Source organism: Trifolium pratense, linkage group LG1 (genome assembly GCF_020283565.1).
Source record: "Trifolium pratense cultivar HEN17-A07 linkage group LG1, ARS_RC_1.1, whole genome shotgun sequence".
Classification (NCBI taxonomy): Eukaryota; Viridiplantae; Streptophyta; class Magnoliopsida; order Fabales; family Fabaceae; genus Trifolium; species Trifolium pratense.
Genome location: NC_060059.1, coordinates 45276045 through 45293024, shown reverse-complemented (window position 1 = coordinate 45293024; position 16980 = coordinate 45276045). Strand labels below are relative to the sequence as shown.

The 16980-nt window shown below is 32.1% G+C and overlaps 2 protein-coding genes across 3 annotated transcripts; one reads left to right on the top strand and one right to left on the bottom strand.

Moving 5' to 3' along the window:
* Positions 1 to 203: 203 nt before the first annotated feature.
* Positions 204 to 5938, bottom strand: LOC123913260 (succinate--CoA ligase [ADP-forming] subunit beta, mitochondrial). Its single transcript, XM_045963946.1, has 12 exons — positions 5668 to 5938; positions 5337 to 5447; positions 5032 to 5143; positions 4790 to 4854; positions 3856 to 3933; positions 3600 to 3674; positions 3373 to 3525; positions 3137 to 3271; positions 1730 to 1894; positions 1278 to 1400; positions 740 to 811; positions 204 to 611 (listed from the first exon to the last, which is right to left on the bottom strand). Exons 1-12 carry the CDS (start codon positions 5755 to 5757, stop codon positions 537 to 539), a joined length of 1254 nt encoding a protein of 417 aa, XP_045819902.1. The 5' UTR covers positions 5758 to 5938; the 3' UTR covers positions 204 to 536.
* A 4951-nt stretch (positions 5939 to 10889) lies between these two features.
* Positions 10890 to 16455, top strand: LOC123913252 (protein NPGR2-like). Of its 2 annotated transcripts, XM_045963933.1 has the most exons (7): positions 10963 to 11211; positions 11396 to 11672; positions 12537 to 12789; positions 13192 to 13734; positions 13855 to 14408; positions 14523 to 14676; positions 15903 to 16455. In XM_045963933.1, the coding sequence occupies exons 2-7, from the start codon at positions 11436 to 11438 to the stop codon at positions 16220 to 16222; spliced, it is 2061 nt and encodes a 686-aa protein (XP_045819889.1). In that variant the 5' UTR covers positions 10963 to 11211; positions 11396 to 11435; the 3' UTR covers positions 16223 to 16455. The 2 variants fall into 2 exon arrangements, with proteins under 2 accessions (XP_045819879.1, XP_045819889.1); XM_045963923.1 differs by having other exon boundaries at positions 10890 to 11211; positions 13192 to 14408.
* The last annotated feature ends 525 nt before the right edge of the window (positions 16456 to 16980 follow it).

Here is a 16980-nt window from a genome sequence, read left to right as displayed (position 1 = left end):
CGCATGAAAAAACAAAAAAAAAACTCGGTACTTTGAGGATACGTACAATACATATAAACCAAAATGCCAACCCAAAAAATTAAACAGATTCATATGAATAATCTAAAAAGTTAGATAGTTGTTGAGAAAGAAAACATGTATCATTTCAACATTGATTTTCAAGTCACTAAAATGGGTCTGGCTTCTGTAAAATGAAAAGCTTATTTTAGATAATAAACTATAGAAATATAATACCATAATAAGCTAGTCTTGCTTCGTAAGTTCACAAGTGAACATTTTCATGTTATTCACATAAAGATCAGAGAGAACTCAACCTATCTTGAAATGTAAAAGAGAAGCCACGTAATCATGTGCATAAACCTAATTGAACAATAATGTAGAAAGTGTTGTTTACTTATTTGAAATGCTTTAATAGCCATTGCGGCTTCAATGAGAAGAAGATTTCTTGTATCTATTCCCTTCTAGTCTAATAATTGATAACTCGGAAAATAATGTTTTAACTAAACTGGTTTTAAAATTTCAACAAAATTAACCCTTCATTTGTAAGCTTTCACTGCTTTCTGAGCTGCATCATCCAAATCTTCAGCCGTTATTAGTGCCATACCACTTTCCTGTTGAAACATTGATGATGAATATATTTGTAAGCAATTGAAACATTTTTGTTTTGACGAAACAAATGAAATTCTTGCTTCTTTTTAATAAAGATAGTTTATTTATATTAAATAAACGTAACATTTACCTTCAAAATTCTTTTCCCTTGATCAACATTGGTGCCTTCAAGACGAACTATTACCGGTACTTTTAGGTCAACCTAAAAAATAACAGCAAGAGAAGTTAATTAATGCTATTATGTGATCAGGTCATATGGGTGTCGTGTTCAACCACTATTCTCTTTCCAAAAAATAAAAGCAAAAGAAAAATAAGGTCATGAAAACGATATTCGTTCTAGATTAATTAAAAAAATTGACAACATCCAAGAATATACACCACATTCATAGTATATATCAAAACTTAAATCTTACAAGGCATCAAAAATAAGTAATTTACATTTTCTTGTCATCGTGTTATCTTTTCATTATCAAATAGTTTTAAACAAAATCATTATCTAAAACTGCTAATAAGGATAAAATTAATAAGTTTACTACACAAAGAAATACTCTCGAGTCTTTATTGTAGGAGAAAGGATAAAGCTGTTTTTTTTGTTGATAAGCAAGGATAAAGCTGTTTTAAAAGGCGTCACTTTTGTTTTGGTATAGGCAAAACATAGCTTTTCTAACCTGTTTTGCAGCATTTACTATTCCACTTGCTATAACATCACACTTCATTATACCACCAAAGATGTTAACCAAAATCGCCTTCACTTTGTCATCAGCAGTCAATATCTTAAATGCTTCAACCACCTGATTCACATAATTATAGTAAATATGAACAAAACATCTCAAGGCATAGATCACAGCAGAGATCAGATCATTGAAGGTGATTCTAGTGAGTAGCAACAACTAAAGGATGCTTTTTTAAGAAAATTCCTGAGTTTCAAGTTAATTAATGCACCAAAGACTGCAAACTAATGTGATATAGGAAGAAATAAGAGCAATCATCTTGATCTTAATAATCCAACTAAGACAAATACCATAGTGATCTTAATACCCTGTCTGTAATACATCTTGATCTTACTAATCCAACTAAGAGCAATCATCTTGATCTTAATACCATGTCTGTAATACATTACCTGGCCTTCAGAGGCATTGCCACCTACATCCAGAAAATTGGCAGGAGTACCCCCATGTAACTTGATTATATCCATTGTGGCCATTGCTAACCCTGCGCCATTCACCATGCATCCAATTTCTCCATCTAACCCAATATAATTTAAATCCGCCTTTGCAGCAGTCACCTGATCAAAAGATAAAAGGCACAAATAATGTTGCATTTAGTCATTTACCCGGTGAAAAGAATTATAGCAGGATGTACAAAATAAGATTTTAATAATCAGGCACAAATATATCATGTGAAATCTTGGTATTGCCATATAGAACCTCACTTCACTCCATAACTGTATCATAGGCACAAGCTCCGGATTTTGAAAGCATCAGAGTACAGTGAAATAATGTAAGTAGCTAATAAAGCTAGGCTCTAAGTTTAGGGGTGTGTATGAGACAGGATGAGATGGATTTCACGTAATATCAAAATGAGCCCAATCCAACATTTTAGTCAAGACAATTTTGGAGCCAGACCTTGACCAAATAATAACTGGTCCAACCCAACATTTTTGAATAAAATATACAAAAGCATTATGAGTGTTGCATGGTTGTAATTAAACTTTAGAAGTAGGAAATTAAAATAAAAAGGTGGTATACAACATACTTTATATTACAAAAAAGGTACATAAATATGTGTTATTAATTAAAAAAAATTATTATTTATCCCTGTTACTCCCTCCAGTCCTATATATAAGGAACACTTTGGAAAAAAAAATTGGTCCTTTTTATAAGAAACACTCTTTAAATTTATTCTTTATTAAATAGATAATCTCTTGTATACCCTTATTAAATTGTATAAAATGCAACATATTCCAATGTTATGCATTAATTACACAAACACATTTTCCAAGGTTAGTTTTGGAATAACACATAACATTTTAGAATTTTTAATAAAAAAAATAAGCCTCCTTGGTATGTGTTTTTCTCAATGTGTTCCTTATGACCGGAGGGAGTATTTACAAACGATGTTCTACAATATTGTTTGATATAGTGCCGAATTGGGCTTACCCAAAATGTGTCTTGAACCCAACCCAAAAAATCACTAGGGGTACGTTTGGATTAGCTTATTTTTGAGCTTATTCAAACAATTTATGAAAATAAATAAATTTTTATGTATTATTATAAGTTAGTTTATCATAAAATAGCTTATAAAAATACAATTTTCACAGGTGGGAATTTATAAAATAGCATAAAACCTAATTTATATTGCATAAGTTGTTTGCATAAGCTGAAAAATAAGCTAATCCAAACGAACCCTAGGGCTGGGTAGAAAACCGAAACCCCTGGACTCAAGTTGTAATGACTGGGTGGGTTTAGGACCTTATGTTCAATTTCCATGTAATATAAAACACAAACAACAGAGCATGTAAGTAAACCTCTCGAGGATCCTCTTGTGTTGTATCACGAAGTTTGAATATCTCTTTCTGGCGATATGCAGCATTATCATCAAAATTCAACTTAGCATCAGCAGCCACTAGTTGGTTATCAGCTGTCTCGGCCATGGGATTGATCTGTTAAAGATAATCAATTGTCATTGTAGAGATTCTTAAAAAATAATACTGAATATGTAGAAAGTGCACTCTGCACACAACTAAAAGATGCATATACTTACTTCCAAAAGAGTGCAGTCAGAATCAACAAAAAGTTTATACAAATTCTTCACTTGTTCAATGGATTGATTTCTATCTGCCACTTTGGGAGCCAAACCATCAACAACCTTTGCAGCATCTTCATCGGTAATTCCTTCAAAAACATCAATAGGCACCTACTAGAAAGAAGGAATGCATCAGGAAAATCCTGCAAAGAGTACTGCTCAGCGAAAAATTACGAATCACAAACCTTTACAATCATGTCTGGAAATTTCTCTGCAAGGTCTTCAATGCTCGTTCCTCCCTTTCTACAAGCAATAATAATCTGCAAAAGTACGAAGAAGAAATTGTAATAAGCAACATAGCTGTTTATTATTGGTCAAAATTAAAGGAAAGAAAATAGAACAAGTTGTGCATTAGACATGATACAGAAGTTATAAGAATTTAAGTATTTAAATTATCCCTTAAAGTAGATCAAAGTTAATATGTTGGTATGGGAAACTTACTGGACCAGCAGTCTTACGATCCAGAGTTATAGCAAAGTACATCTCATTCACAAGCGACAGCTTTTCACACAAGTAAACCTGTATAAATTGGACAATTGGATATCAAACAATCGATGATCCAGCAGCAATATGTCCCTCTATTTCCCCTGATATGTGGGCATTCGCCGCACAATAGAAGGGGGAGCTTGCGGCTTCCCACGGCTGGAATAGGTTGCCGAAGAAAGCTCGACCAGCGATAAAAAGTGTTTGGCCGAAGCCAAAAAGAGGTTGACCTATATATATATTCTACATACATAAATTTAATGATAACTCAAAATAAAACAGTAGAACTTGTCATTGTGTATGCCGTTTTAAAATTACATAAATAAATTGACACGAAATTTGCTTCCATGATCAATACAACAATCACAATCACAATCACATAGAATCAAATGGAAGTATATATAGATATAACAATTGGCTAGCCTACCAAATACCGCATATGGTTATAAGTGTATAACTTGCATAACAAATGTAAAATTGACTAGTCCAATGACTCAATTTATTATTATTATGAAATCAATCCACAATAAACCAGATTGGTTTAGTGGCCACTGGCCAGTTTACCGTTCGAACCAGCTGGACCGATCTAGGAAAATGGGGGAAAAAAGACTAAACTTCTAAGTTCTGTTTGGCAAGGAGCAATTTATCCTCCAACAGACATACTGCATGTAAAGAAAAAAGACCCACAGTGGGCTCCAAAGGTAATAAATTTCATAAAGAAAACAAACAATAACAACTCAAATATAATTTATCCGTGAAGATTGATAATGTTTCGTTGCCCGACCAAAATTTCAATTTTTAGAGAAGAAAATTGCTTGGCAAATAGAAAGGTGTTGAAAAATACAGACTAGCATATTATTTTTTACAAATACAATATTGAATAATTTCAAACCTTGCTGACAACTTTTCCCTGAGGACCTGTCTGTTTTGTAACTAGTATCTGCCCAAGCATCTTCCCTGAAAAAACAACAATAAAACAATGATTATGAAGTATTATATCCTCTAACGTCTCTGAATTCAAATTGAATAAATTAATAATCATTAATGGATAGAGTTGTTATATTTAAAGGCATGGAAATGAAATGATAACAGGGAAATTTTGAATTTGAGAATCAACAAAGGATCATGCATTACCAGCTATGTCTTCAACCTGATCAGTCTTAACAATATGTACTCCTCCCTTAAGGCCACTTGTAAAAGTCCCCAAACCTCGTCCACCGGCTAAAATTTGACTCTTAACCACCAACTGCACAATAAATCAATAATCCGAATTACACTGGCTATCATCGCAGTGAAAACTCTCAACTAACTAGGACATTATGTAATAAATTTCCAGAGTAAAAAATTGCATAACGTAGGCCTCAATTTGTTAAACAAGGAACTGATGAAAACACATAGAAGTCATGTTATGGAGTATGGTGTATGGAATCATGGATTACCTCGTTTTGATTGGGGAATGCCTCTTTGATGGCTTTTCGGGTTTCTTCAACGGAAGAAACAGCGACACCTCTCGGAACGTTAACCCCGTATTTGCTCATAAGTTCGGCACCCTAATTTCATGGAAATTCAAAATTCGTTACGGTATAAGAGACGCTAAATCGCTTTAAATAAACATCGAACGATTTCATAGAATTACAACAGATTCGAGAGAAGGAACAACGTCATCCTCAAACACGAATATCAACAGATTCAAGAAAAGGAACAACATCATATCAACAAACACATGATTTATTAGTATTATTAAGAATAAATGGAGAGAGAAATAAAAACCTGATACTCGTGGATGTTGAGGCGGCGGAGCTGTTGGGTCTGCCATTTGCCGGCGACGGAGAGGAGTTTGTTGAGAAATCCTCTGACCATTGTTGTTGGGGATTTGAAGATCGGAGAGTGACGAGATCTGATTGATGAGGAATAATGGAATTGATGAGTAGGTTTTGCTTCAACCACGAATATGAATGAATGAATGTTCAAACAGTGTGTGCCCCGACCCTAGAAATTCTTTTTCTTTTTAGAATGTAAGAAAGTACTACGGTATATATATATATATATATATATATATATATATATATATATATATATATATATATATACACGGATCTACGTGGATTGGGCAAATCCTAACCACCGGTCTAATCCATTCAATTCAACCAAAAAAGTGGTTTGATCGGACAAGTGGTGTATATGGATTTCAAATCCATTTATAATATGGGTTTCGGTTAAAATTAAACCTAACCCAAAAAATCCCCAGACTCATATTGCTGAAGATTTTGTCATCTGATCATTAAATATTTTTATATTGAAAATGATTTATACTATTTATTACGAAAATATAAAAGATTGGATAATTTTTATAAACAAATATGATAATTCATCGCACTATGTTTTTTACAAATAAAAAGATTGAATAATTTTCATAAACAAATATAGTGATTTATCGTTTAGTCACTTGATATTAAAAAAAGCAAAAAAAATCATTTTGATAGCACACTATTCAACCCGTAAATTAGTGGATTTACACAGGTGACTATTTTTTATAGTGAAAATAAGTTACATTATTTTTCAAGAAAATATATTGATTGTGATGATTTGACTTTTATATATTTAATATAAAAAAATAGAAAAATAATTCTTATGGGTTCAGACCTTTAGTCTGTTGCCACGAGATCGTCTATTTCATATGGGTTCGTTCTATAATGTGATCAATATTAAGAACAAAACATTGAAACAAGACAATAATAGATAATAACCGAATAACAATTGAATATAATCTTGTCTGAACCAAATTATATGTCTCAATCATTCATATAATCTAGGTATTTGTTTGTATTTTGTCTTCAATTGTTACTGAAACTACTAAAAACTATACTAAAATACTACTAAAAACATCATATAAATTTTTGTCATCAATTATCAAGGTGCACCTTTCCACTTTGGATAAAAAACCTTGACATTTAGTTATTTTACACTAGAAAAATGAGGGTTAGTTAGGTAAATTTTATTAAATGTTGTGCACTCATTTGCTAATTTAGATCCACTTAATTATAAATAGGATTAAATATGTTTTTGGTCCCTATAGTTTCACAAAATTTTCGTTTTAGTCCCTAAAGTTTGTTTTCACATTTTTTAGTCTATGAAGTTTCATTAGTCAATGGTTTTAGTCCCTGCAGTCCACATAAGTTTAATGGAGGATGACGTGGCAACAACATGGCACTGGCACATGTATTTTTTATTTTTTTTTGCTAGCCACGTCACCATTCTTTTTTTTCAACTTTTTTTTTAAAAAAAAAATTCAATTTTTTTTTCAGAGTTTTTTTTTTTAAAACAAAAATTTCAGTTTATTTTTTGGCACCCCCAATCCCAATTAAAAGGAAAAACAATTCCTAATTATTTGCAATTTCTTCTTTAATTAGTTGGTTTTTTTATAACCAAATTTATATGAATGAAAGAATTTAGAAAAATAAATTTATCTAATTAATAATTAAATTGAGAAAAAGAAAAATTAGATTAAACAAATTGTTAAAAGACCATAAACTCATAATAGAACCAGTAGAAAACAAAATGCGATGAACACAAAACAGAACCTAGAATTCACGGTGCCATAAACCTCTCAATCTTTCCAATCCCAGAAATCAAAACCGAAAATCGCGTTCTGTTTAATTTAATTAATTTAATTAAATTATTAGTTATTAAATCGCGTTCGATTCAATTAAATTATTAATTAACTAAATTTGTTTTTATTAATTAACCAAATTGTTTTTTTTTTTGAACAAGCAATTAACCAAATTGTTAAAAGAACATAAACCTAATTTTTTTTTTAAAAAAATTGAAAAAATGATTGGTGACGTGGCAAGCAAAAAATACATGTGGCAGTGTCACGTCATCCTCCATTAAACTCATGTGGACGGCAGAGACTAAAACCATTGACTAATGAAACTTCAGAGACTAAAACCAAAATTATGTGAAACTATGTTGAAAAAAAAAACACTGAAATTTTTTTTAAAAGAATTTTGGAAAAAAAAATGATTGGTGACGTGGCAAGGCAAGGCAAAATAAAAAATAAAAAATACACGTGGCAGTGTCATGTCGCTGCCACGTCATCCTCCATTAAACCCATGTGGAATGCAACGACTAAAATCATTAGACTAATGAAACTTCAGAGACTAAAAAGTGTTAAAAAAACTTCATGGACCAAAACGAAAATTTTGTAAAACTATTGGGATTAAAAACGTATTTAACCCTTATAAATATATGCAACTTAAATAAACAACCTAGAAATTTGTAACTTCCAACTAAAAACATCAAACAAGCCAAATAAACACAGCGTGAACAAAATACATTCTACGAGTATTGTTTGTCTAAGATTTATTTTTCTCCTTATTTATAGTCTGATCACAAGAAATCAAACACATGGTAAGGAAAATTATAGCTTAAAACATGATAAATTCTAATATGGACCACTTTATCAAGTGATTCATGGTGGACTAGTCATGAGTAACATTATAACGAATATGAATTTTATAAAATCTATCGTTGGATTGAAAGTTTATATCATATAGATTCATCCATAGAAAAATTTTTAAAAATTGAAAATCATTTGATATGTTATTGAGACACATCAAGATTAACGGTTTATTAAATAACGTAAATCTTGATGGGTCTCAATAACATATCAAATGATTTTCAAAAAATTTTAAAAAATTTATGGATGATCTATATGATATAAACTTTCAATCCAACAATGAATTTCGTAAAATTCATATTCGGTAGATCACTTGTCCACGGTGGACCACTTGTGAAGGTGGTCCACCGTAGCATTAGCCCTTAAAACATATACGAAATAGAATAAAACATGATAGTTATATAGCATTTATAGTATTTATATGTATATCAATTTTAAAAAATAAAACACAAGTAGATTATTACACATTTTTAATAAAAAAATTTATTTATAACATAAGGCAAATTTTAAAGTACAAATTAAGCCTTTAATTAAAGTTCAAATTCAATATATATATATATATATATATATATATATATATATATATATATATATATATATATATATATATATATATATATATATATATATATATATATATATGGGGTTTTCTAACTTAGACCCTAGTTAGGTCTAAGTTAGCAAGGTGCACCTTTTCAATTGGACCAAAATACCCATTCTTTTTAATTAATTAACCAAAATACCCATTAATAGACGCGGATCCAGTGTCGCGCGCGTACCGAAGGACCATGGTTACAGACCGTTGATTTCCATCAGACAGCCAAGATCTGATCTCATCAAGACTGTCTGATCAATCCGACAGCCCAGATCATCCTGATCCATCAGATTCCAGCGCGTGCGCCACACTGGATTACACACTGGAGAGAGAAAAATTTGCTTTTTAAAAGTAGGACACGTGTCACACAATGGTTGGCTGGACGTGATTTTTGTTCATTTAATACTTTGAACTCAATTATTTCGTTGTAAATTAATTTTTTATTTTTTTTTTATACCAAAATTCATAATTTTTTTTTTCTACAAATAGAGACTTGGTTCGTTTGATTTGGACACCGAAAAAAAAATGCAATTTTTCACTACCTTAATCTCATTTTTTGTCTACTAAATACGTTACTTGTGTGTTGTAATTTAACACGCACCACTCAACCAACTCACTGAAACCATTATACCAGGAAAATAGTAGATAATATTCTGGAACTTTTGGTATATTTTATGAAATTTTTGGAGACCTGAAACTATTTTTAGTTAATTAAATGAGATAAAACGGTAATTAAAAACTAGTGTTTGCTTCTGAAACCATTTTACTGGTAGAATGATTGCACATAGTTGTATTCTGAAACCATTTTACTGGTAGAATGGTTTCAATGAGTAATTTATTAATTGTGTTTGCTTCTGAAACCATTTATCTGGTACAATGGTTTCAGAGAGTTGTAATCTGAAACCATTTTGCTGGTAGAATGGTTTCAGTAAGTTGATTATTGGTTATTTGCTTCTGAAACCATTTAGCTTGTAGAATGGTTGCACATAGTTGTATTCTGAAACCATTTTACTGGTAGAATGGTTTCAGTGAGTAATTTATTAATTGTGTTTGCTTCTGAAACCATTTATCTGGTACAATGGTTTCAGAGAGTTGTAATCTGAAACCATTTTGCTGGTAGAATGGTTTCAGTGAGTTGATGTAAGGTAGTGAAAAATGAGATTAAGGTAGTGAAAAATTGGATTTTTTTTCTGTGTCCAAATCAAACGAACCAAGTCTCTATTTGTAGAGAAAAAAAAATTATGAATTTTGGTATAAAAAAAAATAAAAAATAATTTACAACGAAATAATTGAGTTCAAAGTATTAAATGGAAAAAAATCACGCCCAGCCGATCAGACAGCGACACGTGTCCTGCTTTTAAAAAGTAGATTCTTCTCTCTCCAGGGTGTAATCCAGTGTGGTGCACGCGCTGGAATCTGATGGATTCGGATGATCTGGGCTGTCTGATTGATCAGACAGTCTTGATGAGATCAGATCTTGGCTGTCTGATGGAAATCAACGGTTTGTAACCATGGTCCTGCGGTACGCGCGCGACACTGGATCCACGTCCATTGATGATAATTTGGTTAATTAATTAAAAAGAATGGGTATTTTTGTCCAACTGAAAAGGTGCACCTTGTTAACTTAGACCCAACTGGGTCTAAGTTAGCAGCCCCCTATATATATATATAATAATAATAATAGTTGTAAAAATGTTATTCATATTTACTTAAATAGGTCAGATCTAAAATGTTTTTTTAATGATGTGAAGCCTGATATTTTTAGTTAAATAGGCATATTAATAAAAAATTTGGTCGGCTCTATTTAAATAAAAAATAGGCTTGTCCAACTTAGAATCTATATAGACTAAGTCTTAGGCCCCTATAAGGTGATCAGGCCTATTCTCAACCAAACATTTATTTATTATAAAAAAAAAGAAAAAAAAATTATTTTGAGACATAACCAGCGTTGTATTGTAATGACCGTTTTTTTGTTTTAAAGACCGAGTAGTACAACGGAGAAATTCATCCATCCATCCATGATCCATCCATCCATCTAATGTTTCCGTCAGCAGTAAATACATACATCATCCACTGGGCCCCACACCACGTTTGTTTGTTTAAACATAACAATAACAATAACATAACATATACACAAACCAAACTCCCTCACCTCAATCTCATCCGTGCGGGCGCACCTTTATTATTGCTCCTCCCTCCTCCTCCTGCCATTGCCGTCAAGTTAGTTACAATTAGATCTCTTCTCTTCAATGAAAAACAGGTAAGTACTATCTCAATTACCTTTCATTTCCATCATAGCACAGGGTTTTCTGGTTGTTGGCTTACAAATTATTCTGTTATGTTCTTCGATTTCACCTTACTACTTATTATTATGCTATCAAATTCCAACTCTTCATTTCTGTTATATGCTGCGTGTTTGTGTTTTTAATTTCATCATGTAACAGATTTTTGTGTCAAGAGAAAAAGAAGCAAGATTAGACAATAATGAAGTTCCTACGCTCAGGGGAGCAGCAATTGGGAGGAGGAACAGATGAAACCTACCCTTCATCTCATCAATCTCTTGTCACCAATCATTTTTTCTCAGCAAGTAGTGCAAATTCCTTCCTACCTGGAAAACTTGATGATGATGATGATCATCATCATCATCTCAAGCCCGACACCGGCAATATAGAAGAAGCAGAATTATCTTTGCGTGAGAGTGGCGGCGTATTGAACTATGAGGTTGCTTGCTTGCTTTCGTCTTAACACTTTACCTTTTAGGAAAATGTGCATTTTTGGGTAAACATTATTTTGGATCTGTTTTGATAAACAATTTAGTTAAGCGCTTATGCTTAAGTTCTTTTTGTAGTCGAAGATAAAATGTGGTCAAACTATTTTCATATAAGCCATGGATTGTTTTCATAAGATGTCTTGGAGAATTTATCCAAATTAGATGGATGAAAACAACTTATGGAACACCGTGTAAGTACTTGTGCAAGTAAATAAGCTTTGATAAGTTGCTGATAAGCCAATCCAAACACAGCCTTTGTATGTTTGATTACTGTTAGGTTTAAGTGTGACTGGAGTGGAGTGTTAGTCCCACATCACTGCCTATGAAGGTATAAAATGTTGGAGTCTGCCTTTCTTGTGGCCCTAGAGCATTGATCCGTTGTTGCTCGCGGCGCTCCTCCACACTCCCTAACAATTACTTTGTATCAAGTTGGATCTTGTTTCCAAACTTTAGTTTGAATACAAAGGTTAGAAAGTAGCTTTTGTGTTATGCTGAAATGTTTTTGCTAAGTTATATGTGAAACTTGCTTTTAGAGTAAAAACATCCACACACAAACTACTTTATTTCTTCAAACTCAATTTTAACGCAAACATTTTTACCAAATCAACTTCATTTAAAATAATATTTGACAAACATTAATCAAAATACGCACATACTGAATAATCAGATGCAATTTACTCTTTGTTATTTGCTCTAGGCCTTAGAGAGAGAACTTATAAATACGCCTATGTATATTCAAGAACTAACTGTTGTTTTAAACTAGTGATTATTGCTACTATTCTAATTTGGAGAAAAAATATGTATGTAATCTACAGGAAGCTAGAGCACTGCTAGGAAGATACGAGTATCAAAAAGGAAATCTAGTATCTGCTTTACATGTCTTTGAAGGAATAGATATAGGTGTTGTGACTCCTAAGATCAAAATTGCCCTTTCAAGAAACAAAGAACGCCGCAAGAAACATTCCCATAATCATGGTGAACCGGAAATGTCTATACATTCTGTCGGCTTACTGTTGGAATCACTCTTCCTAAAAGCAAAATCTTTGCAGGCTCTTGAAAGGTTTAAAGGTACAATTGTTATTAGTTTGATTCTTAGATTTGCCTTTTGTTTTCTATTTCAAGGAATTTGTGGCTTCTCACTGCATATTTACTTTTCCACCTGCACTACTACATATTTCAGAAGTATTCTACTTTATTTTCCAGCAATAAATTGACTTATTTGAACTTATCTACTGACATAAGCACTTGTGTTTAGAAGAGCTTATGGATATTACACGTCCAGAAGTTGTTTTCAACTGATTACCATAAGCTGTCCAAGATAGCTTATGAAAAAAACTTATAACTTATATGAAAACATATTGACTTCATTTTATCTTTTGTTATAGAAATAACTTGTATGACAACGATTGGTTTCCATCACAATAGGACATTAGTCAAAGTTTAATCTAATATTTCAAATCATTCTTGCAGAAGCTGCACAATCTTGCAAAGTTATTATGGACATAGTGGAATCTTCATTACCTGAAGGCTTGCCTGATAACTTTGGTGCTGAATGTAAATTGCAGGAGACCGTGAGCAAGGCAGTTGAGCTACTTCCAGAATTATGGAAGCTTGCTGATTGTCCTCGTGAAGCTACTTTGTCTTATCGGCGAGCCCTCCTTCATCAATGGAATCTTGATGCACGGACGACATCAAAGATTCAGAAAGAATTTGTTGTTTTTCTTCTATATAGTGGAGGAGAAGTAATGCCCCCGAATCTGCGTTCCCAAATGGATGGCTCGTTTGTACCAGGAAACAACATAGAGGAAGCTATACTTCTTCTAATGATTTTGCTGAGAAAAGTCTCTCTCAAGAGAATTGAGTGGGATCCTTCAATTTTAGACCACCTTTCATTTGCTCTGTCGGTTTCGGGAGATTTATCGAGTTTAGCTAATAATTTGGAAGAATTGCTCCCTGGTATTATCCATCGAAGTGAAAGATTCCACACTCTAGCTCTTTGTTATTATGGAGCAGGTAAGGACTTGGTGGCACTTGATCTTCTAAAAAAATTGTTGAACGGTAGTGAAATGCCAAAACATGTTCACGGTTTGTTAATGGCTTCTAAAATTTGTTGCGAGATCCCTACCCTTGCAGAAGAAGGTGTAAGCTTTTCTAAAAGAGCGGTTGAGAGTTTGGACGGAAGATGTAAGCAGTTAGAACATGTTGCGAAATTCTATCATGGTGTTTCATTATCGGCACATTCGAAATTAGCCGTTTCTGATTTCGAGAAGTTTAAAAGACAATCAGAGGCACTTCAAGCATTGGAAACGGCTGGCAGAATGACCGGAATGAAAGACCCTCTAGTACTATACCATCTCAGTTTAGAATATGCGGAACAAAGGAAGTTGGATGAGGCACTTTATTATGCAAAGTGCGTCATAAAACTGGAAGGTGGTTCTAATGTTAAAGGATGGTTACTGTTGGCTCGGATATTATCTGCTCGAAAACAGTTTTTGGAAGCCGAATCTATTATTAATGCTGCTTTGGATCAGACTGGCAAATGGGATCAAGGTGATTTGCTGCGAACAAAAGCTAAGATTCAAATTGCACGGGGCCAGTTAAAGAATGCCATTGAGACATACAGTCAGCTTCTTGCTGTTCTTCAAATTCAGAGAAAAAGTTTTGGTTCTTGGAAGAAGCTATATAAGGTTTGTTGTTGTAACCAACCACTTCTACCAGTTGAAATATTATTTTTTATCTCTTAATGTTTTTATTTTCCTCTTCTAGCTGCTTACCCTCTCATTTGATATTATTTGTGATAGGACAACCGAGATCTTGCTAGGAACTTGGAAGTGGAAATATGGCATGATCTTGCTCATGTGTACATCAGTCTTTCCCAGTGGCATGATGCAGAGGTGTGTCTTTCAAAATCTAAGGCCATCAAACCATACTCCGCTTCTAGATGTCATGCACTAGGTAAATATATATGGTTTTTATCTTTGAGCTGCTTATTTTTCCATTTTTTTTCCTTCATGAGATGGAAATGAAGCTAAAATTGTCAGATATTGTTTGACATAGAGAGTATTCTTTAAGTTTAACTAACTTGTTTAGGGCATCCGGCCTCCGAGATATTGAAGACGTGATAGGATGCAGCTCACGAGGCACACACCTTAGTGTAAGGAAATAAAACATTAAATAGATCTAACATACGCTAAGTTTATCCGTTACTATTACTTTACTAATTACTAAATATTAAAATCGATTACTACCAAAATTACTAATTTATTCATATTACTTTTAACCACATTGCAAGTTTTATATACTTCATTGTAATTTCACAAAAAAAAATATATAGAAAGAATATAAGATAAATACAAAAAAAAAAATGATCCGCTTAAAAATAGAAACAAAAACAGATTATAGATTGAAACAAAACAGAACAATCTATACTCATAAAAATAACAACAAAACAGATTAATACGATCAAGAGAATAAAATAGTCAATAAAAAAATTATAGAAAAATTAAGATGAATATGCATAAAATTAGGAATATAAAAATAGAAACATAAACAATATTTTTCATAAAAAAAATACTATTAACTAATAATAATAATAATAATAATAATAATAATAATAATAATAATAATACAATAAAGTTAATTACTATCAAATTTATTAAATTATTTTAAATATTCCTAATCAAATTTCTAATTTTTTATTAAAAAATATACACGAAACTATTATTTGTAACAGATACATAAAAAATTGAATAATTTATCATTGATAGTTATAATCAAATTTATTCATTTAATAAGTTTTACAAAAAATAGCACAATATATAGTTTCACTTATATTTTAACAATATTATAAATAAATTTTCGACCATAATATAATGACAAACTTAAATATCGAATAAAAGTCAATGACTTGTGCGAATGCACGGGTCTTTTAAACTAGTATACGTATTAAATAGACAATAACATACACTAAGTTTTTATATTACCAAGAACAGGAAAATATAGCAGCATATAAAATCAAAACACAACATAGCATGATATTTAGATGAAAGTTTGTCATTTTCAGCAGAGTTATTAGTTGCATGAGACTATACAATCTCAGACCTATATGTAATGGGCATTTATTATTATTATTATTATTATTATTATTATTATTATTATTATTTTCTTTTCAAATTCAACAGGTATAATGTACGAAGCAAAGGGCCTTTACAATGAGGCTCTGAAAGCTTTTGGTGATGCTTTGAACATTAAGCCTGGCCATGTTCCCAGCTCAATATCCACTGCTGTAGTACTTAGACGTTGCAGTAACAAATCAAATCCGGCAGTCAGAAGTTTTTTCATGGATGCACTACGGCATGACAGATTGAATGATTCTGCTTGGTATAATCTTGGCCTTTATCACAAGGCTGAGGGTACAGTCTCATCATTGGTTGAAGCTACAGAATGTTTTCAAGCAGCACAGTCTCTTGAAGAATCGACTCCACTCGAACCTTTCAGATGACAGATTCTATAAAAACCACAAGGTGGATTTATCAAAGCAGTTTTGTGATGTTACAATTTACTTACACTTAGTATATTCATGTATAATATTCATTGTCTTAAAAATTCAATCTAGAAAGTAATAAAAAAATAATTTAAAAAAAAAGGTGGTCCGCAGTAGAACTTGTCAAAACAATTGTATGCAAACAATTTATAAGCGCCAAAGGAATACAAAATTCAAAATTATGATTTGTATGTTGAATATCTTAAGTAATTGAATTGATGCATCTATAAATCTCCATCAAAATAACATGATTGAATTTGAGGTCCTACTTAGTAAGGTAAACTGTGAAGGCTTCAAAGGTGGCATGAAAGAGAAGCATCACCAATTCACTATGATAAGTTTGACTATAGGTGGAAAGCAGAGTGAGCTTTAGAATAATTTAGTGAATGAAAAGTGAGTACTCATCACAGTTTTTACTAATAAAAAGGATATTGATCATTACATAGCAGAAATCTACTCACAATTTCATCCCTTTCTCACAAATCTTGCAGACAATTACAGGCCTACATGGCTTGTATGGTTGTGCTGTAAGTAATGCTAAATTTTTCAAGGCTACTTACTTTATCCTACTCCCTAGTTTTTCCCTAACGACACACGTTAAAATTTTCCATAATATGGTAGAAGTCTTTTGTACATTAACATAAAATATTCCATCCGGGTGTCTAGAAATTAGAAACTTCTAAAACTAGAGTTTGAAGGTTTACTTATGTTTTTAT